The sequence below is a fragment of the Phyllostomus hastatus genome, unplaced genomic scaffold (genome assembly GCF_019186645.2).
Source record: "Phyllostomus hastatus isolate PE091 unplaced genomic scaffold, TTU_PhHast_1.1 phas_scaffold_317, whole genome shotgun sequence".
NCBI lineage: Eukaryota > Metazoa > Chordata > Mammalia > Chiroptera > Phyllostomidae > Phyllostomus > Phyllostomus hastatus.
This window is the reverse complement of record NW_025334023.1, coordinates 1773944-1800427: the sequence shown is the minus strand read 5'-3', so window position 1 is coordinate 1800427 and position 26484 is coordinate 1773944. Positions and strand designations below refer to the sequence as shown.

Genomic DNA, 26484 nt, shown 5'->3' with positions numbered 1-26484 from the left:
GTCCACTGAGCTGCACCAGCCAGGGCTCTTTCTAGTATTTTTGTATTGTATTTTTTTCCATTACCATTTAGCCCCCTTATACCTCCCTCCCCCCTACAATCACCACTCTGTTGTCCATGTCCATGAGTCCTTTTTTCTTTTTTGCTCAATCCCGCCACTCCCTCCCCACCCCGCAGCTGTCATCCTGCTCTCCATCTGTGAATCTGTCCTGATATTCCTTGTTAGTTCTGTTTGTTCATTAGATTCCACATAGGAGTGAAAATATATGGTATTTGTCTTTTTCTGACTGGCTTATTTCATTTAGCATAATGTTCTCCAGGTCCTCCTACACTGTAGCAAAGGGTAAAATTTTCTTTTTTACAGCTGAGTAGTATTCCATTGTGTAAATGTCCCGTAGTTATTTTTATCCACTCATCTACTGGTGGACACTTGGGCTGCTTCCATATCTTGGTGACTGTAAATAACACTGCAATGAACGTAGGGGTGCTTATGTTCTTTCAAATTAGTGTTTTGGGTTTCTTTGGATATATTCCCAGAAGTGGGATTGCTGGGTCAAAAGGCAGTTCCATTTTTAATTTTTTGAGGTAACTCCATACTGCTTTCCACAGTGGCTGTACCAGTCTGCATTCTTGCCAATAATGCAAAAGTGTTCTTCCCCTTTGTCCACATCCTCGCCAGCACTTGTTGTTTGTTGATTTATTGATGATAGTTATTCTCACCGGTGTGAGATGATCTCTCATTGTGGTTTTAATTTTCATTTCTCTAATGATTAGTGATGTTGAGCAACTTTTCATGTCTATTGGATACCTGTGTGTCCTCTTTGGAGAAGTGTCTATTCAGGAGGTAGAGTTTAACACAGTGGGTGCTTCTGGCAAAGGAGGATGGGGTGCAGGAGGGGGAGGGATGCATAGAAGGCTTCCTATGGCTTTTTTAAAATTGATTTTTAGAGAAATAGGAAAAGAGAGAGAAACATTAATGTATTGTTCCACTCATTTTTGCATTCATTGGTTGATACTTTTTTAAAATTATATTTTATTGATTATGTTTTTACAGTTATTCCAGTTTTTCCCCGTTACCCCCCTCCACCCAGCACCCTCCACCCCCTCAGGCAATGCCCCCATCATTGTTCATGTCCATGGGTCATGCGAGTAAGTTCTTTGGCTGCTCCATTTCCTGTATTGTACTTCACATCCCCATGGCTATTCTTTTTTTTTCTTTTTTTTAAGATCACAAAGTCCCTTTTTTTTATAACTTAACATTTTAAAAAAAATTTTTTTAGACTTTATTTATTTTTAGAGAGGGAAGGGAGGGAGAGAGAGAGAGAGAGAGAAAGAAACATCAACGTGTGGTTGCTGGGGGTTATAGCCTGCAACCCAGGCATGTACCCTGACTGGGAATCGAACCTACGACACTCCCGTGGCTATTCTGTAATTACCTCTTTGTACTTCTTATTCCCCTCACCTCTTCACCCATTCCCCCAGTTCCCCTCCCATCTGGCAACCATCAGAACCTTCTCCGTATCAATGATTCTGTCTTGTTCTTTTTGTTTGCTTAGTTTTTTTTTTTAGATTCAATTGTTGTGAGATAATGTATTTATTGCCATTTTATTGTTCATAGTTTTGATCATCTTTTTCTCGAATAAATCTCTTTCACATTTCATATAATAATGGTTTGGTGATGATGAACTCCTTTAGTTTTTTCTTGTCTGGGAAGCTCTTTATCTGCCCTTTGATTCTAAATGATATCTTTGCCCTGGCTGGTGTAGGTCAGTGGATTGAGCACCAGCCTGCGAACCAAAAAGTCGCTGGTTTGATTCCCAGTCAGGGCACATGCTTGGGTTGCGGGCCAGGTCCCTGGTGTGGGGCACATGAGAGGCAACCACATACTGATGTTTCTCTCTCTCTTCCTCCCTCCCATCCCCTCTGTCTAAAAATAAATAAATAAAATCTTTAAAAAAATAAATGTCTTTGCTCAGTAGTCTGGGCTGTAGGTCCTTGCTTTCCATGATTTTGAATATTTCCTGCCAGTCCCTTCTATCCTGCAGAGTTTATTTTGAGAAATCGGCTGACAATCTTATGGGAACTCCTTTGTAGGTAACTAACTTCTTTTGCTGTTTTTAAGATTCTTTCTTTAACTTTAACCTTTGGCATTTTAATTGTGATATATCTTGATGTGGGCTTGTTTGCATCCATCTTGTTGGGACTCTCTGTGCTTCCTGGACTTGCCTATGTCCTTCACCAAATTAGGGATGTTTTCTCTCATTTTTTCAAAAATATTTCCAATTTCTTGCTCTTTCTCTTCTCCTTCTCCTATGATGTGAATGTTGGAAAGCTAGAAAGTCCCAGAGGTTGCTTATAATATCCTTGCTTTTTGGATTCTTTTTTCTTCTTGTTCTGATTGGTTGTTTTTTGCTTCCTTGAGTTCTGTATCATTGATTTGATTCTCGACTTCATCCACTGTACTGTAGTTCTCCCTATAAATTGTTCTTTATTTCAATTAGTGTATTCTTTGTTTCAGACTAGATCTTTTTTATGCTGTTGAGGTCCTCACTAAGTTCTTTGAGCACCCTTATAACCAGTGTTTTGAACTGTGCATAGATTGCTTATAGACAGACTGATAGATTGCTTATGTCCATTTTGTTTAGTTCTTTTTATGGAGATTTGATCTGGTCTTTCACTTGGGCCATGTTTCTTTGTCTCATCATTTTGGCAGCCTCCCTGTGTTTGTTTCTATGTATTAGGTAGAGCTGCTCTGACTCCATGTCTTGGTAGTGTGGCCTAATGTAGAAAGTGTCCTATAGAGTCCAGTGGCACAGCCTTCCCTATCACCCCAGTTGGGTACTCGAGGTGTGCTCTTTGTGTGGCTGAGTACTCCCTTCTCTTGTTGTTGAGGCTTGATTGCTGTTGGCAAATCAATGGGAGGGATTTACCCAGGTCACGCAGCTGCAAGGACCGGCTGCGACCACTGACCACCAACCTCCACCCTCTGTGGAGGATCAGCTGTGCAGGGGCAGCATGGTGGTGCTTGGACATGATCTGTAGCTGTCCACAGGATGCACAGGCCTGGGTTTCCCAGGTGGTATATGCCAAGGTCAGCCCTCACCTGTGGTCTGCCTGGGGCCACACCGCCTGAGCTATAAAGCAATCTGAGATGGCTGCTACTTGTGCCGGGCTTGGAGATTCCCAGGCAAAGCCAAGCTGTGAATCTAGCCTGGCTGCTGCTAGTGCTGGGCCTGGGGCCTCTTAGCAAGAGGCACAGGGGCTTGGGGCTCACTGATGCTAGCTGTTGCTTTTTTCCTAGTATTTAGGAAGTTGTGAAGCATGAACCAAGACCAACCATTCGTATGGAAAAGCCATGGTTAACAGTTTGGGTGGACCTGTAAGTTGAGTGGAACGGAGTCCTGGGGGATCTCCAGAGTGAGGCAAACAGTGTGGGCCAGGTTGATGGAGTCTCACATTTGGCACCAGCCTGCCAGCTCTGTGGTTCTGTGGGGTGAAGGTCCAGAAAAGGGACAATGGCCTTTGCCTGCCCCTCTATCTGAGAGAAACCTGTCCCCCAGCTCTTGCCTTAATGCCAGACACTTTGGTTCCTCTCTGTATGCCACTGTTGCCTTTTAAGACCTGTTACCCAGTGCTGGAGCTCAGAGGGATTAAATCTGAATTAGTCTGTGTGTGGGGTCTTTTAAGAAGAATGACTTGGGATTCCAGCAGTTTCTTCCACTGACTCAGGACCTTCAGCTAGGAGTTATGGGGACTTATCTTTCTGGCACCGGAACCCTTGGCTGGGGGGCCTGGTGTGGGGCTGCGACTCTTCGGTCCTAAGAGATCCCTCTTGGATTGTTATTTACCACATGTGGACGTGGAGCCAGCCCGTTCTACATCTCCACCTCCCTTACTGGTCTGAGTGAATGTGGATGTGGTTTCTTTAATTCCGTAGTTGTCAGACTTTCATTCAACTTGATTTCTGGTGGTTCTGAGTGATAGAACGATGGTTGCTGTATAATTTAGTTGTAATTTTGATGTGGTTGTGTGAGGAGACAAGTCGTCATCTTGCCTCCTATGCCACTGTCTTAACTGGAAGTCCTTGGACTACTCTCATTGGCTGATTCTCGTATGTGCCCTGACTGGGGATCCAACCTGGAACTTTGGTGTATCAGGATGACGCTCCAACCAGCTGAGCTACTCGGCCAGGGCTCTAATTGCCTTGGATAGGGCTTGAAGGGTAAAGGGTGTGGGGAGGGAATAGGACGAGCAAAAGCAGGGAGGTTGAGCGAGTGGCCAGGAGTGGTCAAAGAGGAGCTGGACAGGTGGGAACAGATAGACCTGGCAGGACCTTGAATACCAGGCTGAGGGGCATGGACTTTGTCCTGAGGACAAGGAGGGTGGGTAATGGAAGGGTTTGGAGCAGAGGAAGGACAGAATCCGGTTCTGCTAGATCACTTTTGAACCTTGGAAGAAGCAAAGCTGCGAGAGCCGTGACGAGGCCGCTGCAGTGGTCCAGGGGAGGGGCGTGGGCTGGGTGGGCTGGCGGGGCTGCAGGGAGGAGGGTGGAACGGGGTGGGTGCTTGTGAGTTGGAATGAAGAGCACGTGGATCAGGTGGGTGTGGGAGCCCAGGGAGGACGCAGAGGTGGATTTCAGGTGAGGGTGGGTGGCTCCATCATGGTTCCCCTGACCACCTTCTCCCCAGAGTTCAGCCGACGCTGGTGTGTCCTTAGCGACGGGGTCCTGAGCTACTATGAGAATGAACGGGCAGTGACCCCCAACGGGGAGATTCGGGCCAGCGAGATTGTGTGCCTGGCAGTGCCCCCTCCTGACTTCCATGGGTGAGCACCCCTGGGCACAGTCACAGACTATTATTGCTGTAAGGTCCAACCCTTCTTCCCCTGCCCCCATTGGGAAGACAGGGAAACAGGCCTAGAGAGGGGCGGGACCTCCCCAGGGTCACACAGCAAAGGAGGGCTCTTCAGGGGCTGAGCCAGTATCCTGAGGGTCTAGCCCAGGGCTTTCCCGTCAACTCTTAGGGGGGCCACGTGAGGGTGCTCACAAGGAGAGTCGTGGGTGGCAGGACAGAGAACACCAGGGATGCGGAGGGCAGGGCTGGATGGGGAGGGCCTGAATCCTGGCCTGTGTATCTGCAGCTTTGAGCACACCTTTGAGGTGTACACAGAGGGAGAGCGACTATACCTGTTTGGACTGGAGAGTGCGGATCTGGCTCGTGAGTGGGTCAAGTGCATTGCTAAGGTGGGCCTGGGTTAGCAGGAGGGTTTGGAGGGAGTCCTACAGGGCATGTGGTGGGACCTCCTGGCGGATCCCATGTATCCCCGCTCCCTCAGGATGGAGGGCAGTCGACACAGTGCTGGCTCTCAGGCCAAGGGCCTCCCATCATCCGCAGCACTCTGGGGGGAGGTCAGGAGCCCTGTCTCAACTATGTGAGCCTTGCACTCCGTAGGTGCTCCATACATGTTTGATAACGAGTGACAAGCGTCTTAGGATGAACGGAGCTGCTCTCAGGGGGAGTGATCTCCTTGTCCCGGGGGAAGGAGGCAAGGAGCCTGCAGAGGAGCACTCTGGCCTAGGGACTGGAGCCCGGTGCCCTCTGGGGTCCCCTGCGCTGAGGGTCTGTGACTCTTTCATCATTCCCTTGTTCATCGATCAGTCGTCTGTGCAGCTCCTGACGGTCGCTCCTCAGAGCCCTGTGGACCCAGATGGATCAGTCTTGGCCCTGGCTCTTCAATAGCTGCCATGCTGACGGGGCAGACAGATGGGGTCCGGATAGCAGTGACATATAATCAGCACTACAACAGAGAGGGAGGATGCTTTGGAACCTTGGGGGTGTAGAGAAGGGGAGAAGGGACATCCCTCTCTGGTGTGTGGGAAGGTTTCCCAGAGAAGGGAACACCTGAGTGGGTATGATGTGGGGCATGATATACTCAAGTTCATTCACTCTGCTGGGTTCTACCCTGAAGAGGAGAGGAGGCAGCTGGGTGGGCAGTGGGCACCCACTCACAAGCCAAGGACAGAGGTGTCTGGGCTGGCAATGCTGATGGCTGATGCAATCTCTGGCCTCCCCCACCAGGCATTCGTGCCTCCCCTGGCCGAGGATCTGCTGGCCCGGGATTTTGAGCGGCTTGGGCGCCTACCTTACAAAGCTGGTTTGAGCCTACAGCGGCCCCAGGAGGGCTGGTTCTCCCTCACCGGCTCTGAGCTCCGTGCCATCTTCCCAGAGGGAACTTGCGAGGAGCCACTGCAGCTGCGGAAACTGCAGGAGCTTTGTGCGTGCACCCAGACCTGGGCCCTGACCGTATCCTGGGCTCCCATGTCCCCAGCCCCTCCCTGGAAGTCTGAATACTAACTACCCTGGCCTGGCCAGAAGTAGCCAACCTGCCCTCATGTTCTGCCCTGCCTTTGGTGGGTGGGTTCAGGGGGGTGTGTGTTCAGAGAGACTCAGGAGGGAGCAGGTTGAGGATCATGAACAAGGCCTGGGAGTCACTTCTTTCTACCGGCTCCTCCACAGCCATCCAAGGGGACGGTGAAAACCAGGTGCTGGTGCTGGTGGAGCGCAGGAGGTGAGCCTTGGCCTCCCTGAGGGGCTCTGAGAAGCCTGCGGCAGTCAGACTAGCCTGGGATGGGCAGGGCAGGGATAGACCCTCAAGTGACTGACTATCCCGGGCCCAGGACACTGTATATCCAGGGAGAGCGGCGGCTGGACTTCACAGGCTGGCTGGGAGCCATCCAGAGAGCAGCGGCCAGCTCTGGGGATACACTGTCGGAGCAGCAGCTAGGGGACTCGGACATCCCAGTGATTGTGTACCGCTGTGTGGACTACATCACGCAGTGCGGTGAGCCCCCGCGACACAGGCTCTGGTGCGCCCGGGGTGACAGTCACCTCATCCCCTAGAGGCCAAGCCTGGCCTCCCAGGATCCCTGTGAAAGTGGCTGCGAGGCCCCGCCCCATGACCAATACCTTAGGCCCCTCAGTTTTGCCACGCCCCCAGCTCAGCCCCGCCCCTCTCCAGGCCTGACTTCCGAGGGCATCTACCGCAAGTGTGGACAGACTTCTAAGACCCAGAGGCTGCTGGAGAGCCTGCGTCAGGATGCGCGTTCTGTGCGACTCAAGGAGGGCGAGCAGCATGTGGACGATGTCTCCTCCGCACTCAAACGCTTCCTGCGAGACCTGCCTGACGGGCTCTTCACTCGAGCCCAGCGCCTGTCTTGGCTGGAGGCCTCAGGTGGGCCCTGAATCCGTGTCTAGCCTGAGATCCAGGCCAGTGAGTGCCCTGACTTGGCCATTCCCGTCTCAGCACTCTAGCCCCTTCCCATCGTGCACTTGGGCTAAACATGCCCCAGTGGACAGGCTCTGGTCCTGTCCCTCCTTCCTGTTTCTCCTTCCTGTTGCCACACCATACATAGCGGGCAACTCTTGAGTGCCTGGTAGGATTTGACCTGCAGGGATCAGGGAGTACTGTTCCCTAGGGTGACGGGTGGAACAGCCAGAGGGTTGGGATGGAGAGGTGGTTCCGGGGGTGGGCGGGCAGACCTGACCTGATCTGTCTCCCCCAACCCAGAGATTGAGGATGAGGAAGAGAAGGTCTCCAGGTACCAAGAGCTCCTGGCACGTCTGCCCCCAGTCAACCGGGCCACAGTAAAGGCCCTTATCAGCCACTTGTACTGGTGAGGAGTGATCCTATTGAGAGGCTCTGGGGGGAGGAGGTAGAGAAGATTCTTCTATGCCCAGCCCTGCTGCCTGCCTCCCCTGGGATGCAGGTGGGCCTGGGGACTGAGTGCTGACTTACAATGTGCCCTAGTCCTGGGCGTTGTGTCTGACAACTTACCTTCTGCACCTGGGAGAGGAGGGAGGGTTTCGGTTAGGGGCCGGGGACCTTGGCCAGGTCTCCCAGTTCTCTGGCCCTGTTCTTTCCAAGGACCCCAAGACATGGCCACAAAGATTGCCCCCATTTCCCCTTAATTAGCAGTCTGCTCCGACTGGAACCTTTCGTGGGCTCACTCCAGTCTCGGACCTGTCAGGAACCGGGAAGATGAGGTGGGGAAGTTCTGGGCTGGACTCCTTACTCAAAGACTCCATCCTTCTCTGTCCAGCGTCCAGTGCTTCTCAGACACAAACCAGATGAACACACACAACCTGGCCATTGTGTTCGGGCCCACGCTCTTCCAGACCGACGGGCAGGACTACAAGGCCGGCCGTGTGGTGGAAGACCTCATCAGCCACTATGTGGTGGTGTTCAGCGTGCGTCCCCCGCCAGTGGGAGGTGGAGGGCAGGGCTGAGCGTCCTGGGCGGCAGTGACCGTCTGTCTCTGTCCTTCCCCCTCCCCAGGTGGACGAGGAGGAACTGAGGAAGCAGCGGGAGGAGATCACTGCCATTGTGAAGATGCGTGTGGCTGGCACTGCCAGTGGGACCCAGGTGAAGGACAGGGCCTGGGGTGGGGACCTCGGGCCATCCACCTGTACCCAGTTCCCAGGCATCCAGCCCTCTCTCCTTACAGCATGCCGGTGACTTCATCTGCACAGTGTACCTGGAGGAGAAGAAGGCAGAGGCTGAGCAGCACATCAAGGTGGGGGCTGGGGAACAGAGCATTCGTCCCAAAGGGAGCCTGGTTGGGGCCCGGCATCTGGGCGGCACTTGACCTGTCCCTGCCCTGACTCCCCACGCATCTCTTCAGGACCACTCAGAGACACGCCCCTGCACCCCAAGACTCCAGGGGTCCCTGGGAGGGGTGGGCTCGGCCCCTGGATCACACAGCAGGGTGGTGGGGGCAGGGGACAGGGGAGGTTGACCTCCTTGGTCATTGCAGATCCCGGCATCCATGACAGCCGAGGAGCTCACCATGGAAATCCTGGACCGCAGGAGCGTGAGCGTCAGGGAGAAGGACTATTGGACCTGCTTTGAGGTCAATGAGCGGGAGGAGACAGGTGGGTGCTCACTGGCTTCGGTGCAGGACAGGGTGTCCAGGCTGACCCCCTACCCTGGAGGGTGGGGACAGTGGTGGTGAAGGGGGCTGCGGATGACGAATGCTGCTGTGACCCCGGGAGGTCAGCAGTGGCGCTAACAGTGTCCCGCCGGTGCCTGAGGTCGCTGCTGTAGTGCTGCTGGCTGGAGAGACAGTGGAGGGGGCAGATGGTGTCAGCCACGAGGGTGTTTTCCCAGGTGTGAGTGGCAGTGATGTTGCTGGCAAGGGCAGTGACCCTGAATTTGGTAGTGGAACTGCAGGCGACCCTGTTGGCGGTGAAGGGGGTAGAGGGTGGTGACGGCCGTGCCGGGGGCGGGGGGGGGGGCCGGGCTGCTGGTGCAGGGAGGGGTAGCTGGGATGGCGTCGTGAAGGGGCCGTGATGGTAAAGGGAGCCGGGATAAAGGCATTTTAGGGTGGCCTTGTCGGCAGTGAAGCGGGGGTCTCTCTTCCTGTGCTGTGGTGCTTGAGGAGGGCCAGGCCCTGGGCTGTGGAGGCAGGCGGCAGCCCCTCCCCTCCTGGGGTCAGTGTGGTGCAGAGTAGACACTCCAATCCTGCGACCACGTCAGGAAGTGCACGGGAAGCCGGCTGTGTCGGCTGCTGGGCAGACAAGGGCCACCATGCCCCCGGAACTTCGAGTCCCCAGCTCTGGGGTCCCTGTACTAGGAAGTGAAGGAAGGAAAGGGGTCACTTGGTGAAGAGGGGGTGGCAAGTGCTTCCAGGCTGTGGGAACAGCATGGGCAAAGGCCCCATTATGGCCGGAGGCAGCGCCCTTTCAGCGAGCTGGGTGTCGGGGCGGTGTGCGGGCGGTGGCACCCAGTGGGGCTGGGACGCAGAGGCAGAGGCAGCCACCTGGGGCCTGGGCCGCGGCAACAGTGCGAGGCCAGGGGAGGGTTAGTGATCGGGAGTTGGAAAACATGGCCCCTTGCTGCTAGGTGGAGAGAGATGGGAAGAGGGGGCTGAGAGCACAGGCAGGGGGCGGCTTCGAAGGCCACAGTGGTCGTCTGAGGAGAAGAGGCAACATGGCCGGGGGCCGCGCTGGAGATGGACAGCGCCAGAGAGATTTGACCTGTGGAGGGGGCTGTGAGGGATCGGGGTGGTGTGGGGGGGTGGGGGGGCTGGTGGGGGGCGCCGAGTCCCCTCCTGAGGACAACAGGAAAGCTCGCTGGCTTGCGGTTGTACGCGCTGGGTTGGAGAAGCGTTGGCTCCGGCAGGATGCGTGGTGCCTGAGGCTCGGGCGTGGGAAGGCGCTCACAGTGCCACATGTGGCGGTGCCAGTGGGTGGCGAGAGTAGGCGGTGGGTGTCCCTGTGCCGGCCTCTGCTGGCAGGTGTGGCCCTGGTGACGGGGTGTGACCTCCCCCCAGAGCGCCCCCTGCACTTTGCGGAGAAGGTGCTGCCCATCCTGCACGGGCTGGGCACAGACAGCTACCTGGTGGTGAAGAAACACCCGTCCATGGAGGCCATGCTGCTGTACCTGGGTAGGTGCTGTGCTGGGGCGGGTGCTGTGCCAGGGTGGGTGCTGTGCTGGGGCAGGTGGTGCCTGCAGGGCCGGGCAGGCTGGGGGTCCCTCCATTCAGAGCGGGGGCGGAACCTGGTGGGGCCCAGGAAGAGCAGCTCAGGCAGTGGGTGCCAGATGGGCAGGCTTCTTCCGAGGTCAGGGCAGGATGGGCACTTTCCTCCATCTTGGACCCTACCCTGGGGGTCAGGCCCCTGGTAAGGGGTTGGCATAGTCCATGCCCACTCCACTTCCCCCCCAGCCAGCCACGTGGGCGACACCAAGCACGGCATGATGAAGTTCCGAGAGGACCGCAGCCTCCTGGGCCTGGGCCTGCCCTCGGGGGGCTTCCACGATCGCTACTTCATCCTCAACAGCAGCTACCTGCGGCTGTACAAGGAGATCCGGGTACGTGGCGCCACTGGGCCCTGCCTCGTGACGGGCACCTGTGCCTGAGTGCACACAGACACCCACGCACGGATGTTCCCTTGGGTGTGCGGTGGGGGGCATCCTTGTGGGGGGTCTTGGGCCAACATGGCAGTGGGCAGAGTTGAAGACACCCAGGGATGTGCACGCTGTGGCCGGGGTGGCCGCCCTGCTCTGCTCTGTAGTCCCGGTAGGTGCTGGCACCTGGGTGCCATCACACCAGGCTCGTGCCTGCCCACCTGTGCCTGTGCCTTATGGCACGCGCAAGAACATGCTGTGTGGTGACAGCCCACGCTGTGGCCCACGCGTGTCTTTCTGCTCTTGGGCCATACCCCTCTTGGCCCACTCCAGGTTCCATCCTGGCAACCATTCCCCAACATCCTTTGCACACACATCCACATCCTGCCACGCCCCACACCGCACGCCGTCCTGGCCCTGGACCTGGGCCTCCTTCTTCTGTAACCCTGATCCTCTATCAAACAGACCCAGAGGACATGGAACGGGGTCCCTGAGACCGTGAGTAGCTGTGGGCCAACTGCCAGCTGCCTTACACCGCCTGGGGGCCAAGGGAGCCTGGTGGGAACGTAGGGACACAGCCAGAGCTCCTGGCCTCTCCAGGCGTGACTCCCTGCCCCCTTGCCTGTCAGCACTGGCCCCACCCTGCGACTTGTGGCCTAGGCTCCTGCCCTTCATCCCCAAGCCTGTCCCCAAGTCCTTTCCCCAAGGTGGGAGCCCCCATCAATATGATGCTCTAGAATTATCCAAGGGACTCAGTTTGGCGGCTGTGGGGCCAGTAATGGAGGCTCCTAGGTTTGAATTAGAGTACCGATCTTCATCTCCTGTTGCCCCTGGCCACCCCCTTTTTAACCCTGGAGAGAATTCCAGGATTGTCAGAATGTCCTTTCCACTGTCCTGATCTTAAAATGCCAGGGTGGGGCTGCAGAGGCTTTAGTCTCCAAGCCTGTCCGCCTCCCTGGCCAGCCCTTGTTTGCATACCCTGGGAGAGGAGAGCTGGTCCACTCCTCCCATGCGGCTGCGCTCAGCCTGCAGGGGTACTTCTGCCCGGGAGAATGTCCCCACTCAGATTCAGCGGAAAATATGACACCCCTGTGGGTCCCAGCTGTGCCTCAGGGGCAACAGAACATAGATGCCCTGTGGAAACAGGCGGCAGAAATGTGTTCCCAAGCCCAGAGGACCAGCCTGAGCTCCCACCCCCACCCCCATCGCTGTCTCCAGCCCTTCCTGCCCTTTGGTCTCCTGAGAACGACTGGACAGGCCTGGCTGCCGTGGGGGAAGCAGAGCAGATAGAACAGACCCTGCCTCCCTCTCTTTGCACGTCATACTCCCATTAATGCAGCCTGGGCTTCTGCTGACCCTTCTGGGGAATGCCTCCTCTTCCATCCTTGCCTCCTTCTGTGATCACACCCTTCCTTCTGGGTCTGTCCACCTCTCCAATCAGTCCCCCTGGGTCCTGGGATATTATTTCCCTGGCACCCTCCCTTTAGGGGCACTAGCCCCTTGGAGCTGACCAAGCCCATGAGTGTGGACAGGGAGGGAGGATGGCTAAGGCACCTGGGGAAGCAACAGCTGACCCCTTGGCATGGGGGAGAGAAGGCAGGAGAGCTACAAAAAGGAAAGACGGAATGTTTGTCCAGCCAGGCTTGGGGACCCACCCTGAGCCTACTGGGACATGCAGTCTCACTGCCACCCTGGGAGGAGGGGTGCTGTTCCTGTTTCACAGGCTAGAGAGCAGGCTTTGGGTGACGTGCCTGAGGCCACCTCCAGGTCAGGGTGGGACTCAGACCCAGATTTGTGAGCATCAAAGCTTGAGCTTTTTATTCCTTGAAGTATAGGAAGGAAGGACTCCACAGCGGGGGGCTGACAAGTACAGGGTGAGTGGTGCCCGCCCCACTGGCAGCCAGCACCTCAGGCCTGACAGAAGCCTCAGGACGGGGTGTTTGGCTGCTGAGGTGCTGGTAGTTTTGGTATTTGCTGGTGTATGGAGCAACAGGACAGAATAATTTGGACAATCCGCAGTATTCAGGATATGTGAACCCTCGCTTTGTCCTGGGAGTCTCCCATCCTTAAAGACCCTCAGGCACCTGGGAAAGACACATTCTAGAAAGATCTTGATTCTAGCAGATGTCTTTGATCATCAAAGGGTGAACTTCCTTCTCTGCTAATGACCTCAGACCTCAGAGATGCTGAAAACATGAGCTGGTTGGTTAGAAAAGAACTCCTTGGGGACCAGAGAAGATTACACTGATTAAGGCTCCCCTTGCCCCCGCCCAGACCCCCTCAACCTTCCCGTCTCAGCCGTGCATGTGCCACGCGTGGCCATGCACACAGGAGCTGGAGGACGCAGAGGCCTGGGGTTGTTTTTCAGATTCTCGAGGAGCCACAGCCCGGGTTGAATTCTTCAGTTCCCACAGCTCTCTCCACTCCCCACTGGAACCATCATTCCTGCCACACCCACGAGCCTGTTGCTCTCACTCTTGATCGGCTTTACTCCTTGCCTCCACTTTGCTTCCTCTGGCACGCACAGCCTGAGCCCGAAGCCCAAGTTCCATTCCCTCCCCCAGTGCCTCCACGCCTGTGGCCCGTGGGCCCGCACCCTCTCCTCCGCTGTGCCCGCAGCCTGGGGCTGCAGCCAGTTCCCTCCACAGCCCGTCTCAGTCTCACCGTCCCGCTGCCTGCTTTCTTTGAATGTGCAGTCTGAGTTTTTCAGCTCTCAGCCTCGCTTCCCTGCTGGCCTGCACCCAGGTTTCTTCCTCATCACAGTCTCCCCACACCTGTTCCTCCCGCATCTGCAGCCCTGATACCCTTCCCCCCACCCAGTTTCCCCCTTGCCTACAACCTGGTTTGCTCCAGGTCCTCTTGGGCACATGACCATCATCAGGTCGGCTGCCATGTGCAGGATACATAGGGCATCTCTGTCAGTGCCTTGGTCATTAGGGGGGATTGGGGCAACAGCAGGGTGCAGTCTCCATGGGTTCCTAGGCAACCCATCCTTTCCTGACCTCACAGGAAGCCCGCCAGTTCCCGAAATTCTCCACCTTCCCTGCCTTCCCCTAGTTCCCTCTTTCTGTCCTTGCTGAGGAGCCATGCCTGGGGGTGCCAGGAGCAATGGTAGGGAACATAGTGGAGATGGCTCAACCTTTGACCCCCAGTTCTGGTTGTAAGTGAGTCCCCCTACCCTGCCATTCACCCCAGCACCACTGCTGGCTCTGGGGTGCCTGGTGGGGGCAGGGCTTCAAGCAGGTGGCTCCCAGAGCAGGAAGAAGGCTCATTAGCTTGACCTCCAACCAACCTCTTCCTTGGTGGGGGGTCATTGCCCCCGCACCCCTGCCTCTGAGCCAGCCTGCTCCTTCCAAGCCCAGACCCATGTGCAGAGGCGGGGCCGGAGGTGAGCATGTCAGCCATCTGGTGCCCCTCCCCAGTACATTGGTCTCTCGCTTCCTGACCTAGACCTTCGGGAAGTTCTTCCTTTGGTCTACCGAAGAGCTGTTCCGCTTCAGCTTGAGTCATTAGCCTTCCCCTCATGGAACCAAAGAGCTAGTGACTGCTGGCCCCACAGCTTTCTGTTCACACAGTCAACCCTGGAGCCTCCGTGGGGCAGGGAGCGGGTGAGGGGTAAATAACCTGAGACAGGCGCCAGCAACCAGCCCAAGGTCCCAGCTGTCACCCTGGTGCAGTTTGGTGCCAGACTTCTGCCTCCGGGACTGGGACGCACGGCCGCCTCGGGGACTGAGGGTTGACTGTCTGGTGCTGCTGCAGGGGGAGAGGCCTGGGGGCTTCACTGGGCCGGAGTGTGGACGGGGAGGGCTTGGTCCAGAAGGCTTCCTGGTGCTGGGGTGCAAAGGGGGCCAGGGGAGGCCGGAGGGAGGCAGGTGCCTAGTCAGAAAAGCACCCTAAGCCCACCCTGACTGGGCGATGTGCCTTCTCCCTCTGACCTCTTCCGCCCCCAGAGTCACCGCCCGGAGAAGGAGTGGCCCGTGAAGAGCCTCAAAGTGTACCTGGGAGTGAAGAAGAAGCTCCGGCCGCCCACCTGGTGAGCTGGACCTGGGGCCTACGGGGACAGCTGGGGGAAGGCTCGCCTGGGGGCTTTGACCTTGACGGGTTGATTCCGTGGTTCTGAAGGTGTGGTCTCCCAGGCCAGCAGCACCAGGGGCACCTGGAAACACAGGAGAAACTCGGCTTCCCGGGTACCACCCAGACCTGCGGACTTGTGGGTCCGCAGGGGTGGGGCCGGCCGTCTGCCGGAATGAGGCGTTCAGGGAACTGGGACGCTTGCTGCTGTCTGGGGACCACTGGCCTGGATTCAAACCCTGTTGCTGTCTCTGGCACCTTCCTGTGCCTCACTTCCCATGTCTGTAGAGTGGGGGAAATAATGGCATAGTTGTTTCAAAGGGTGGTTTTATGTGTGTAGAAAAGTTGAGAAGTGATACATAGCCATTATTATTGTTACTAGTTTAAGGAGCCACCAGGCTTGGTGTTCCAACTTTCTCCTCTCATCTGCGGGTTGTGCATGGTTTTATCTGAGGGGCCGAGACAGGCCTGGGGTGGGGTGGGGTGGGGTGGGAAGTGGGGGAGCCTGGGCCTGGGAGGCTGTGAGGGAGGTAGGGGCTGTGAGAGGAGAGGCAGTGGCCCTGGGCTCTGGCCCCAGCTCTGCCCCATGCTTCCCGGCTCTGTCCCGGGGGCCCGGGCTGTGAGGCCTCCGGGGTCTGTCCAGTGACCCATCACCCCTCCTCTGCAGCTGGGGCTTAACTGTGGTGCACGAGACAGAGAAGCACGAGAAGCAGCAGTGGTAAGCGAGGGCCCCATCTTGAGACCCCAGGCCAGGGAGAGATGGTAGCCCATCCCCCTTGAGTGGGCCCCCGCACTGTCTGGATCTGTGCCCTGCCCCGAGACCCTGGGCTGGGGAGCCGGGCAGGGTGTTCCCTGCGTAGCCAGGGCCCTGGCGGCATCCAGACCCGAGCCTCGCCCTGCAGGTACCTCTGCTGTGAGACGCAGATGGAGCTCCGGGAGTGGTTCGCCACCTTCCTCTTCGTGCAGGTACCTGGTGCAGAGCAGGGGGGTGGGGTGTGGGCGGGGTCCCAAGGAGGCACTCCTTGTGAGGAATGGGGTGTTTGCTGCTTCCCTGTTCAGGCTACCAGTTGCTTCAAGGAAATTTTGAGTTGCTTTTAATTCATTTTGTTTGCTTTTTTACTCCTCAAACTCTTCCCTATGCCCACTGTGGTCCATCCCAGAGCCAGGCGTGCTAGAAACAAAGGGTGCAGACCCCTGCCTTTGGTTGGGTGCATGGGGAAGGCACTGGGGAGAGGGTGTCTCAGGGGAAGGGAGAATGTTCAAGCAAAGGTAGGGGCTGGGCTGGCTTCAAGGCAAAGGGGACAGTTCACGCAGAGGCGTGGCAAGAGAGCTGCCGGTTGTCCAGTGGGGCGCAAAGGGAGAAGCCAGGCTCTGGACAGGGAGTCAGGGGGAAAATCTCAAAGACCCTTGAAGGCCATGCTGGGGAAGCAGAACTTGGCCTTGTTGGCAGTTTTAAGGGAGAGTGTTAATCAAGAGAGAGTGGTATGCAGGTTTGGGTTTGCAGGTGCATTCTGGGTGTGGCAAAAGGGGGAGGACGGACGTCTGGGCCGCGCGTGGACATGAGGAGGCCAGCGAGGGGGCCGCACAGCGAGCTGGGTGGGAGCAGCCCGGGGGCTTGGAGCAGGGCCAGAGGGGTGGACTTAAAACGGAGGTTTTTATGCGAGAGCTCAGAATTGTTTAGGGAGAAGAGGGGCAGAAGTGTGCCAGGCCTGGGCTGAGCCCTTTCGGCAGTCAGTGTCTGCGGGGAAACAGAGTGGCTTCCGTGGTTTTCTCGGCTCCGGTGAGAGGGGCAGGCTGCTTCTCTGTGCCACGTTCCTGGAGCACGGCGTGTCTGTGGGTGGGGGGGACAGTTGTTGGGTAACACAACTGGCTGGGTTGCCAGGAATGCAGTCATTTCTCCTAACAGCTGCTTCTCATATCGGCCGGGATCAAAGCTGAGGGTGTCACCTCGGATCACAGCTGGACTCATTTCTGGGAAGAGAGGGTGGGTCTGGAGCCCCGAGTCTGGGCCAAAGCTGAGCCCAGGTCCCGATGCCCCTCTCCTCCCCCCAGCACGATGGCCTGGTGTGGCCCTCGGAGCCCTCACGCGTGTCCCGGGCGGTGCCTGAGGTCCGGCTGGGCAGCGTGTCACTGATCCCCCTCCGCGGCACGGAGAACGAAATGCGCCGGAGCGTGGCTGCTTTTGCTGCGGACCCCCTTTCTGTGAGTGGCCCTCCGTCCCTGTGGGCAGGGGGCTGGGGGTGGGCTGGAGCCCGCCTTTCACTTGACCCACCTACTCAGTCTTCGCTTCTCCGAATGCTCTTGGGCCCTTTCCTGTGTCCTCAGAGGAGCCCTGACAGGCCCCTTTGGTTCACATGGTCATGGGAGTCCCCTGTCCGCCCGGCGCCTGTCAGTCTGCACAAAGTGCTTACGAAGTCTGGGCTTCTGTGTCTCCCTACAGCTCCTCAGAAACGCGTGAGTGCAGCAGCCGGCCCCTGGCTCTGGGATTCTGCTGCCTGGAAGCCTTCGTGTTCAGACACCCTCATGCCCTGCGTGCCTGCCGTGAGCCCACAGGGGCACATGAGGAAGTGGCACCCCACATTCCGCATCCAGACTGCAGCGAGGGGTTCTCCGGCTGGGGAGCGGGGGCAGCAGGGTCTGCCTGAGGAGGAACCCTTCACCTGCTCTGTCCAGGTGTCCAGGTGTCAGCCCCCAGGCCTGGTCTTCCCCCCACCAGGGCCACCCACCCTGAGTTTGAGAGGTTGGAGAGATGGGCACCAGTCAGGAACTCTGGGGGAACACCATCCTTTCAGAGGCTCAAGGCTCTGGGGCCCCCGCTGGAAGGGAGCGCACCCCCTTGCCACAAATTCCAGAACAGCAGAAAGCCGATACTCTAAAGGAACACTCAGCTGGGGTGGGAGGGAGCTCCTGGTAGTTTTCTCCAGGCCAGCGGTGGACTTTGGGGACTTCAGCCCACCTTCTGGTCTGGGCTGACTGGGAGGGCCCAGGTTGCCTGGTGCCCCTTCCCCACTTTGGGGACCTTTTTTTGATAATATAAATATATCTGTATATTTTATTCTATGGTGCTGTGAGGCCTGTGATTGATTGGGGGTTTCCGGTGTGGGGAGAGGTCCGGAGGCCCAGAGGCGAGTGCTGCTGCCCTGAAGCCCGGGACCCCCGGGACCGCTCTGCTGCCCCAGGCCCCGAGCTGCTCAGCTGCTCTCCCCTGCCCCAGGCGGAGCCGCAGCCTGACTCCATGCTGTCCCCTCTGTGCTCCTGTGCAGCCGGGTGGGGAGTGCCAGTCCTGACCCTGACCAGCACAGACCCCCATCTGGACTGAGCCCCCTGTTCCTGAGCAGGAGCCTGAGTGTGGCCAGTCAGTGACTCGGGGCAGCCCCTCACCTGCTCCTCTGAGACACAAGGTCACAGGGTCACAAGAGCATTGTTAAATTAGGAAGAAGAGCATCAGGTTACTCTTGGCCCTCCTGCCGGCCCCTCCAGAGGTGGGCCCTGCCTCCCACCAGGAAGCTGCCCTCGCTGGGCACTGCCGGGTCATTTCCTCCGAGAAGACAAGGCCCTGTCAAATGGAGACATTCAGAGATGGATTTGGGACTCCCTGGGAAGATGCCAGACACCGCATTCCTGCCTCTGTCTGGTCTCATTACTGGCCTCTCTCCAGGGGCCCAGCGGGCAGACAGGCTGACCTCCCAGCCTCAGTCTCAGCCAGTGGGGCTGGGCAAAGAGATGGAAGATGGGTCACATGACCTCTGACTCATGTGATTCAGCTCTGTAGGGAGGCCTGGGTGCAGATCCTGGGAACCTGGGATCCAGGTTCCTTGTTTCTTGCAAAGGGGAGGTGGACACCAGGAGACTGGAACCGGTCCCCTGGCCAGTTCACAGGCTGGGCCTAAGCCCCTTGAGTCTCCGACTCTTGTCCTGTCCTAGGTGGGCTTCTCCAGGCCAGGTGACGTTGCACCTACAGACAGGGCAGACCTTTGTCCAGATGTTCAGGGGCTGGGATTCTTCCCTGGATCTGACCTTGGACTGAGGCTCAGAGAGAAGGTGGTTGAGACTGGGGTCCCCCCCTCTGCTAAGTTGCCAATGTCTCTGCCCTGGTTGAGGGGCTGGCTGCAGTGACTTCATTGAGCCACCAGGGGGCAGCCACAGTTCAACACTGGGTCTCAGAACAGGTTCTAAGGGGCTCCAGTGTGGTCATCCTGGCTCAGGTCTTGCTCTTTCCGACCGTGGGGTGGGACCTGTCCCTCCCTTTGACCCCAAGGTGATATTCTGAGAAGCACCACAGTGCAGGGATGTGTTTCAGGCTCCTGGGATCTAGAAGCCCCCACTGTGGGTCAGTGCCTGTGCTCTATGCACTGTCTCCTCCTGGCAGAGGAGGAAAGTAAGGCCCAGAGAAGGGAGGTGACTTGCCCAAGGTCACACAGCTCTCCTGAACCTGGGCTGAGGTCCATTTCCACTGCCCCACTTTGGGGTGGTCTCCCTCCTGCGCATTCCAGCTCCTCGTCTTACTCCAACCCTGCTCTCTCTCATCAGTGGCCCCACTTGTTCTCTGGGGAAAGGGATCTAAACTGTCAGGACTTTCAGGTACTTTTGCTTGACATCAGGAGCTTTTAGGGCCTGGACTTGAGTGAATTATGGCAATGACAGCAGTGTTGGCTGGATTCAGGCAGGAGGCTCTGCTGGCCTTTGCCATGAGGATTCCTAGAGATGGGGCCTCTTGAGAAGTTGGCTCACATGTTGTGTGAGGTTGGGTGGAGGGGTGGGGAATGGCTGAGGAGCCCAGAGCTGGACCTGCTGAGGTGTGGGGAGCAGCTCTGGGAGAGGTGGGGGGCTTCCTGTAAGAGAAGGTGCCGCTGAACTGGCCTTGAAGATTGGGGCACATGCAGCAGCGGGACTTGGAGCGGGTGTGGGGTAGGGTGTTTGGAAGGAGGACTGGGCTTCAAGGGTCGGCTCAAGTCTGGGCCTAATTGCAAGGGACCATGGGGAGCCCTGGGCGAGAAAGCCGTGGCGAGTCAGGGCACTGTGTATGGAAAGGAGGCTGGGATGGGTAGGATGGCTGTCTCTCTTTCATCTCCTTGCTCAACCAGCCCATTCTGCAAAGCGGCCATCAAGGGTGCCTGGGCCTCAGGAGTCCGCTGGGCTCTGCAGGAAATCTAGGGCAGGAGAGGAGAAGATGGACCCTTCCCCCTCCTCTCTTCCCCCTGAGCCAGATTGGAAAGGGTCTTCTTTCCTGCCCCCATGCTCTGATAGCCCCCAAGCCTCCTGTCCACAGCTGACTGTTTCCGAGAAGTGGGTGGGGATGCCAATGCTGTCTCCCACAAACTGTGGAGATGTGGCTGGTTCCCAAGGTTTCTGGTCCTCGGCGTTCTCGTCTGTGCTGCGGAAACACTGATACAGGGACATGCCTCGCTGTATTGCGCTTTGTTTTACTGTGCTTCACGGAGGTGCTTTTTGCAAGTTGTAGGCAGGACCCTCCACCAGCAAAGACTATGGCTCTTTATTGCAATGCTTGTTTTATTGCACTGGCCTGGATCCATTTTCACGATATCTCCGAGGTGTGCCTGCACCTACCTCATCTGGGAGGATAGATGAGCCAATAAGTAGAAGTGTGCCTGTACCTATCCTCATCTGGGAGGATAGACGAGCCAGTAAGTGGAAGTACCTAGCACTGTCCTTCAATAATCCCTTCCCAAATATGTCTGGGGGGACATCATGACATCCAGAATCCTCTCCAGGCCCAATATGTTTTCATTCAATGAGCATTTCTTGAACACCTACTGTGTGCAGAGCATTGCTGAACACAGAGCAGGAGCAGGTGAGTTTACGGTGTGGGGGAAGGAAGGGGTCCTTCTGTTGGGGAGGGGTGCTGATCAGGAAAGACTCCATGGGTGAGGTCAGGCTAGAAAAACAAGTGTATTACTGAAGGTGGAGTTGGGAGGGAAAGACACCTCCAGGAGAGGGAGTGGCATGAGCCGAAGGCAGAGCAATGTCACTGCAGTGAGCAGCCTGCTATAGCTGGAGCTTAGTGCCCCCAGGAGCCTTCCAGGGCCTGTCCCTCATGCCTCTGGTGTTGGGATTTTTGCCTGTACCTCCCGCCTCTGAAATATGACCAGAATGCAGTCAAACGGGCTCCTTGGAGTCTTTTGCCACCAGAAAAATGAGCAGTTCCTATTCCTTTAGCCAGCTCTGTGACCTAAGTGACCGAGACCCTAATCTGGGGAATGTCTGTCTCTCTCATACACATGTAAGTACAGCTCGCATAAACCTCCCAATCCCTCCTCCAATGACACTTCCTCTAGGAAGCTCTTCTGGATTGTCCTTTATTTCTACTGTACTGAGTGCATTAGGGTGTGTGTGCATGCGTGCATGTGTGCTCTGGTCATTTGCATCTACAGAAAGGGCTTCCTGGTCACCCCAGCTGGTTCAGCCCTAGCTTGTCCCCTCTCCCATGCCACTTCCAGCCTGTGGAAATTTCCGCACTTTCTCTGTCCTGGTTATAGCTCCTACTGCTGTATTTATCACCCTGGAGACACAGTAGCACAGGCGCACATGTGCCACACACACTTGCCTGGCACACATGTGCCTGCACACCTCAGCCTGCACTCACACACACACACACACACACACACACACACACACTCATGCACGTGTGTGAACGCCCCCACACACAAAGCTCTCTAGGAAAACTGCCCCGCCTCCCTCCTGCTGCTCCTCTCCACTCTGTCCTCCCACTGCCACCCACCTCAAAATGCTGAGACCAAAGAGGTGGGTTGGATGGTGCCTCACACTGCCTGTCAGCCTGGGAGGCGCTTCCCCTCCCTGACTACAGGGGTGCTCCCCCACCGCCCACCTTCCCGCTCCAGCCTGTCTCCCCAGCTCTCCCTACCCTTCCCTCTGCCACTTCTCTGCACTCCCATCTGTGCCTCCCTCCACAGCAGTCCCTCAGTCCCCTCGTTGCCACTCTCAACCCTCTGTGGTGGAAACTGCCCTTCCCCGTGCTTCCTCCTGAGGCGCCCAGGACTGGCACCTCGCAGGAGCTGATGGAGACAGAGGGACAGGCCGAGGGGTTCAGGGCCCGAACCTCCTCAGCTCCTGCCACTTTCTGTACCTCCTCCCAAGTGAGGGGAGGGCTGTGTGCCTGGCACCATGGAGACCAGTGTCATGGCAACTCAGCCCGGGTGGGCACAGCCTGCCTTCTCCTGGGAGGGGCCCCATAGTCCCCTAGGAGGAGCTGCCACGAGGCCCTGCGGAGGGGGGCCTTGATTGCTGCCCAGCGCTGGCTGCCACGCCAGCCTCCACCTCCTGTCACCCCCAGGACACCCTGCCCTGGCCAAGTTTACTTTCGCTGTAGCTTCTGATGCCTTAAGTCAGTAATGGGGGAGAGGGGGCGAGTCCTCTCAAACACCTGCGGGATCATCTAGAGACTATGGGCCAGAGAGGGCAGAGGCTTACCCAGGGCCACACAGCAAGTCTGGCCTAGCTGCCAGGTCAGCAGCCACTGGGTCAAAGAGGTCATTCCAACATGGGATCCTGCCCTGGGAGGTCTCTTGCCAGATCTTAGCATTGAAACAATAATGATAGAAACTGATACAACTGATACACCGTTAGGAAGCACCCACCACCTACTGGGTTAAGGCTTTGCATGTGTCATCTTGTTTCTTCCTTAAACCCAACCCTATGAGGAAGCCACTCGTTTGTTCCCATTTTACAGGTGAAAGAAACAGTGTCAGGTAACGAGTAAGTGGGGTGGCTGGGGTAGGAACACAGGTCCTCCCCAGATGGTACAGTCAAGCCAAGGCTTCACGCCTCCCCGGCAGGCACTCCTTTCCTATTCTAGTGGCAAATTGTCCCTTCAGTTCCGTCTTTCCTTCTAGAGAGAGTTCACAGGGAAGATCTGGGGCTTAGTCTAGGTCTGGCCTTGGAATTGCTAGAAGCCAGGAGGGGTTTGTTTTCCTAAGATGGAGAGGGAACAGAGCCTCGTGTGCTTGGTTCTAAGGAAGACCTCCCTCGCCGTCTGGCAGAGCAGAAACTGGCTCATAATCCCCAGGACCTTTCAGAGTCAGGTCTGAGCCCGGGCTGCAGCCTGGGGATGGAGCAAGGGGGCTCTGCCTCCAGCCAGCCTCAACTTGCCTCCTGATCTTGATAGAGTCACACGTCAGCTGCCTCCCTCCTGGCTTATGTAATTATTCAAATATAGCAGCTGCCTTTATCCCACTGAGTCACACCTCCTCCCGCCCCTCCAACCAGGTGCAGAGACTTAAGCGGGGAGAGGTAATTAGGAATGAGTGGGTGGCTCAGGGTCTCCTGGCAAGGAGGATCCTGGTGTTCTGGGTTGCCAGGGGCGGGGGCAGGAGCTGGGCCCAGGGCTTGAGGGAGAGCAAAACTTTCCCCAGAGTATGCGGCCACAGGGGCCTCTTCTGCCCTGACCTATCCCTTCTGAAATCTCATTCCGAGATTCCTTCCCAGAGTCAGAAGCTGTATACACAGCCTTTTCTCCTGGGCCTTTGCCCAGCTGGAGGAGGTGAGGAGGAAGAGCAGAGAGAGGTGGAGGGTTACAAAGGGGAGAAGGTGGCCTGGTGGGGCAGTGGCTTAAAGTCCCTGGTCCGAAGCCCAGCCCTGCCCTTTACTCGGCCTCTCTCACCTCCGTTTTCCCATCTGGAGCATGAGGGATTGGAGTCTGCTGCATCATATGCTGCCTGGTTCATATCCCTGGAGATAACCTTGACCTTAGCCAGAAGGCATTTCCAAGTATCTGGCTGACTTCCCTCTCTTCCTTTTTTCTGCCCACCCTCCCTGGGCCAGTTCAGCCTCCCCTCCCCACCCGCAGGGCAGTGTAGACAGGAAGGGTCACTGGATTCTGGGCTGAGGGGCCGAGCTTCAGCTGCCTCTTCCCCCCCTAAACTTGCCATCTGTTCCACTGCTCCATCCCCTGCCCGGCGGGAACAGGGAGCTCACTGCTCCCACCTGGGGCCGTCCTTTCCCTCACGGGGCAGCTCTGACTGATCTGGAACCTTAAGCAGACTCAACCCTGGGTCCTGGGTCCCCAAAGCCACCTTCCTGCAGTTTTTAAGCTGCTCCACCTTAGTCTGCAGGCTGTCGTAGCCTTTTGTTTCTTTGTCAGCAAAGGCTTTGTTGCCCATGGTGTGATGGGGGTGTGCTTAGTATGGGAACCCAGGAAACTATGCCAGGCCCGTGCCAAGGACATGGTACTCCTCCAGCCCTTGTTTTTGGAGCTACAGGTAGCAGCTCCCTAACCAAGGAGGAGACGGGGAAGCACTGAACTGTCTCCCGGAGCTTCCCACCCCATTGCCAAGGCCCAGATGTGGGCCCATCCTGGCCCCCAGCCAGAGGGAGTCACCCAGGGCTTTTCATGCCAACCCTCCGTGAAATTCATGTTCTGCCAGTTACCAGCTTTCCCTGGAGAACTGAGGGCTGTTTCACACTTTACGGCCTCAGGCTGCTCCGGGTGGGGGTGGGCTCCCACAGGTCAGTGAAGCCGCTACCTCTACCTCTCCTGTGTCCCCACGCCCATCTGCAGCCTCTGCTGCTCGCTGTGGTGTGGTCCTGCGTTGAGCTCTGAAGTACGCCATCTCATTTCCACACTCAGCTGTCTCTCTCCTACTCTCCTCCGTCGGCACTTCTCACCTGTACCTGGTGAAGCTGTCCAAAGGCTAGGGACAGGGGACGAGGTGAAAGGGGCCTCGGCCTGTCCTTGAGGAAAATGTGATCCAGTCGAAGACAAACCTGAGCAGGGGAGTGAGATGGTGGGACAGATGGCAAATTAGGGAAGAGAGAGACGGCCAAAGGCTACTCAGTCCAGAACCCAGTGACCCCTCCTGCCTACCCTGTCCCCTGTAGGCGGGGCAGGGTGCGTGCAGAACTGGCCTGGGAAGAATGCACCGGCATTTGGGGTGGGCAGAGAAAAGGGAGAGGAGAGGGAAGTCAGCCTGGAAGGGGAGACAGGATGCACCAAGTGGAGGAGGAGGAAGCACTGGTGTGTACTTGGGGACCAGAGGCTGCCCCACGTGGAGGGTCCATCAGGGTTGATCATGAGATACTTCAAATGCCAGGCTGAGGAGCTTGGGCTTCATCCTAGGGAGCTGGGAAGCCGTGCAAGGGTCTCAAGGAGGAGTCACACGACCAGCTAGATGCCTAATAAAAGGTGGCACTAGGCACAGGGTGGAGGTGGAAGGGAGGATTTGAACTGGGATGGGGTCTGGAGAACCACCAGGGCAGGGGAAGGAAACACAGGCTCGGGGAATGAAGGGAGTGGGTGGATGTAAGAGTTACGGAGTGGGAATTGACAGGCCTTCCTGACAGACTTGATACAAGAAGTGGAGAGGGAGAGTCAAGGCGACTTTGAAGTTTCCAGACTGGAGATCAGAAGTTTGCTGATGCATTTGATAGAAAGCAAAGCTGTATTGGGTGTTGAATATTTAAGTGTGAGGAGCCTGTCGATGTCCCCCAAGGAGCTGCCCAGGAGGCGGCATGTACCAGACCCCTGGAGCTCCACAGAGAGCTGGGCCGAAGCGGCACTCAGGATTGTTGGTATGTTGGTGGAAAGTCCGGTCCATGCTCCGTGGGGGTGGGGCCTTGGAGGAGAGACAGGGCCCCGTGCTTCTGTGCATGTTGAGGGGGTGAAGGTAGGATGAGGCAGTGAGCAAGACAGAGTAGGTGCCGTCTGGAAGGTGGGAGGGGAACAGCCTCATAGGACGGAGCGGGGGAGGGCGCTGAGAAGCCGCCTTTGGCCAGGAGGAAGTAGCTGGAGCCTGTGGAGCCTGGGCGGAGGCTGGATCCACCTGTCACTCTGGGCAGCCATCCGCCTCCCAGGAGCATCCTGCTGCCTCCCACCACCCTCCAGCTCTGCAGCAAGCATGCACGGTGTCTGCTGACCGGCTGGAGAGCGGTGGGCCAGGCAGGGCCTGTGAACGGGACACGCATGGATCAGCACCGTGGAGAGCGCCCAGGGGCGGGGCCTGGGGCGGGGCGGAGCTTCGCTGTTTTCGCTCAAGGCCTTCTGTTCCTGCGCGGGCAGGTCTTCTTGCAGGCCACTTCACCGTGGAGGAGGGAAGAATGGGCCGGTTTAGTCTCAAGCTCTCTCCCCTTTCTGCACCTTCCCTCTCCCAGCTCTACTCTACTGGAACTCCTACTCAACTTTTGGGGCTCCTACTCCCTGGGCTCAATCAATTCAGCCTCTTCAGGGGACTCGAAGGGGTGAGAGGAAAACGCCATGTACTGGGAACCTTGCAGACATTCCCCAGACCATTTTGAGCTTGGAATTGGTGACTCCATCTTTCAGATGAAAAAACTAAATTAAAGTTAAGACAGGTTAAATACCTTGCCCACGACACACGGCAGAGCTGGGATTTGACCTTCCAGCTGGGAGTATCCAGTAATCCTGGATCTTGCACCTCGTTCCTGCAGACGCCTTACTTCTGGGGCTGCTGTGGAGTTTGGTGTGATAGTGGAATGGGGGGGGATCCTCCCTCCCACCTGACTTGCTTGAGTATAT

The 26484-nt window shown here is 57.1% G+C and overlaps 1 protein-coding gene across 7 annotated transcripts in view; it reads left to right on the top strand.

Moving 5' to 3' along the window:
• ARAP1 (ArfGAP with RhoGAP domain, ankyrin repeat and PH domain 1) overlaps positions 1-18037 on the top strand; it is a 67330-nt gene extending 49293 nt beyond the window's left edge. For 6 of the 7 annotated variants that reach the window (XM_045817931.1, XM_045817930.1, XM_045817927.1 and 3 more), the window contains 19 exons: positions 4688-4823; positions 5139-5241; positions 6077-6272; positions 6515-6566; positions 6676-6839; positions 7017-7229; positions 7566-7671; positions 8098-8245; positions 8334-8420; positions 8503-8571; positions 8812-8929; positions 10330-10443; positions 10723-10868; positions 11370-11402; positions 14855-14937; positions 15643-15693; positions 15878-15941; positions 17028-17177; positions 17416-18037. In XM_045817931.1, coding sequence (XP_045673887.1) covers positions 4688-4823; positions 5139-5241; positions 6077-6272; positions 6515-6566; positions 6676-6839; positions 7017-7229; positions 7566-7671; positions 8098-8245; positions 8334-8420; positions 8503-8571; positions 8812-8929; positions 10330-10443; positions 10723-10868; positions 11370-11402; positions 14855-14937; positions 15643-15693; positions 15878-15941; positions 17028-17177; positions 17416-17433 — 2051 coding nt within the window. In that variant the 3' untranslated portion in view covers positions 17434-18037. The remainder of the gene's footprint in view (positions 1-4687; positions 4824-5138; positions 5242-6076; positions 6273-6514; positions 6567-6675; positions 6840-7016; positions 7230-7565; positions 7672-8097; positions 8246-8333; positions 8421-8502; positions 8572-8811; positions 8930-10329; positions 10444-10722; positions 10869-11369; positions 11403-14854; positions 14938-15642; positions 15694-15877; positions 15942-17027; positions 17178-17415) is intronic. The other variant, XM_045817932.1, reaches the window with a different exon arrangement.
• Positions 18038-26484: the final 8447 nt, after the last annotated feature.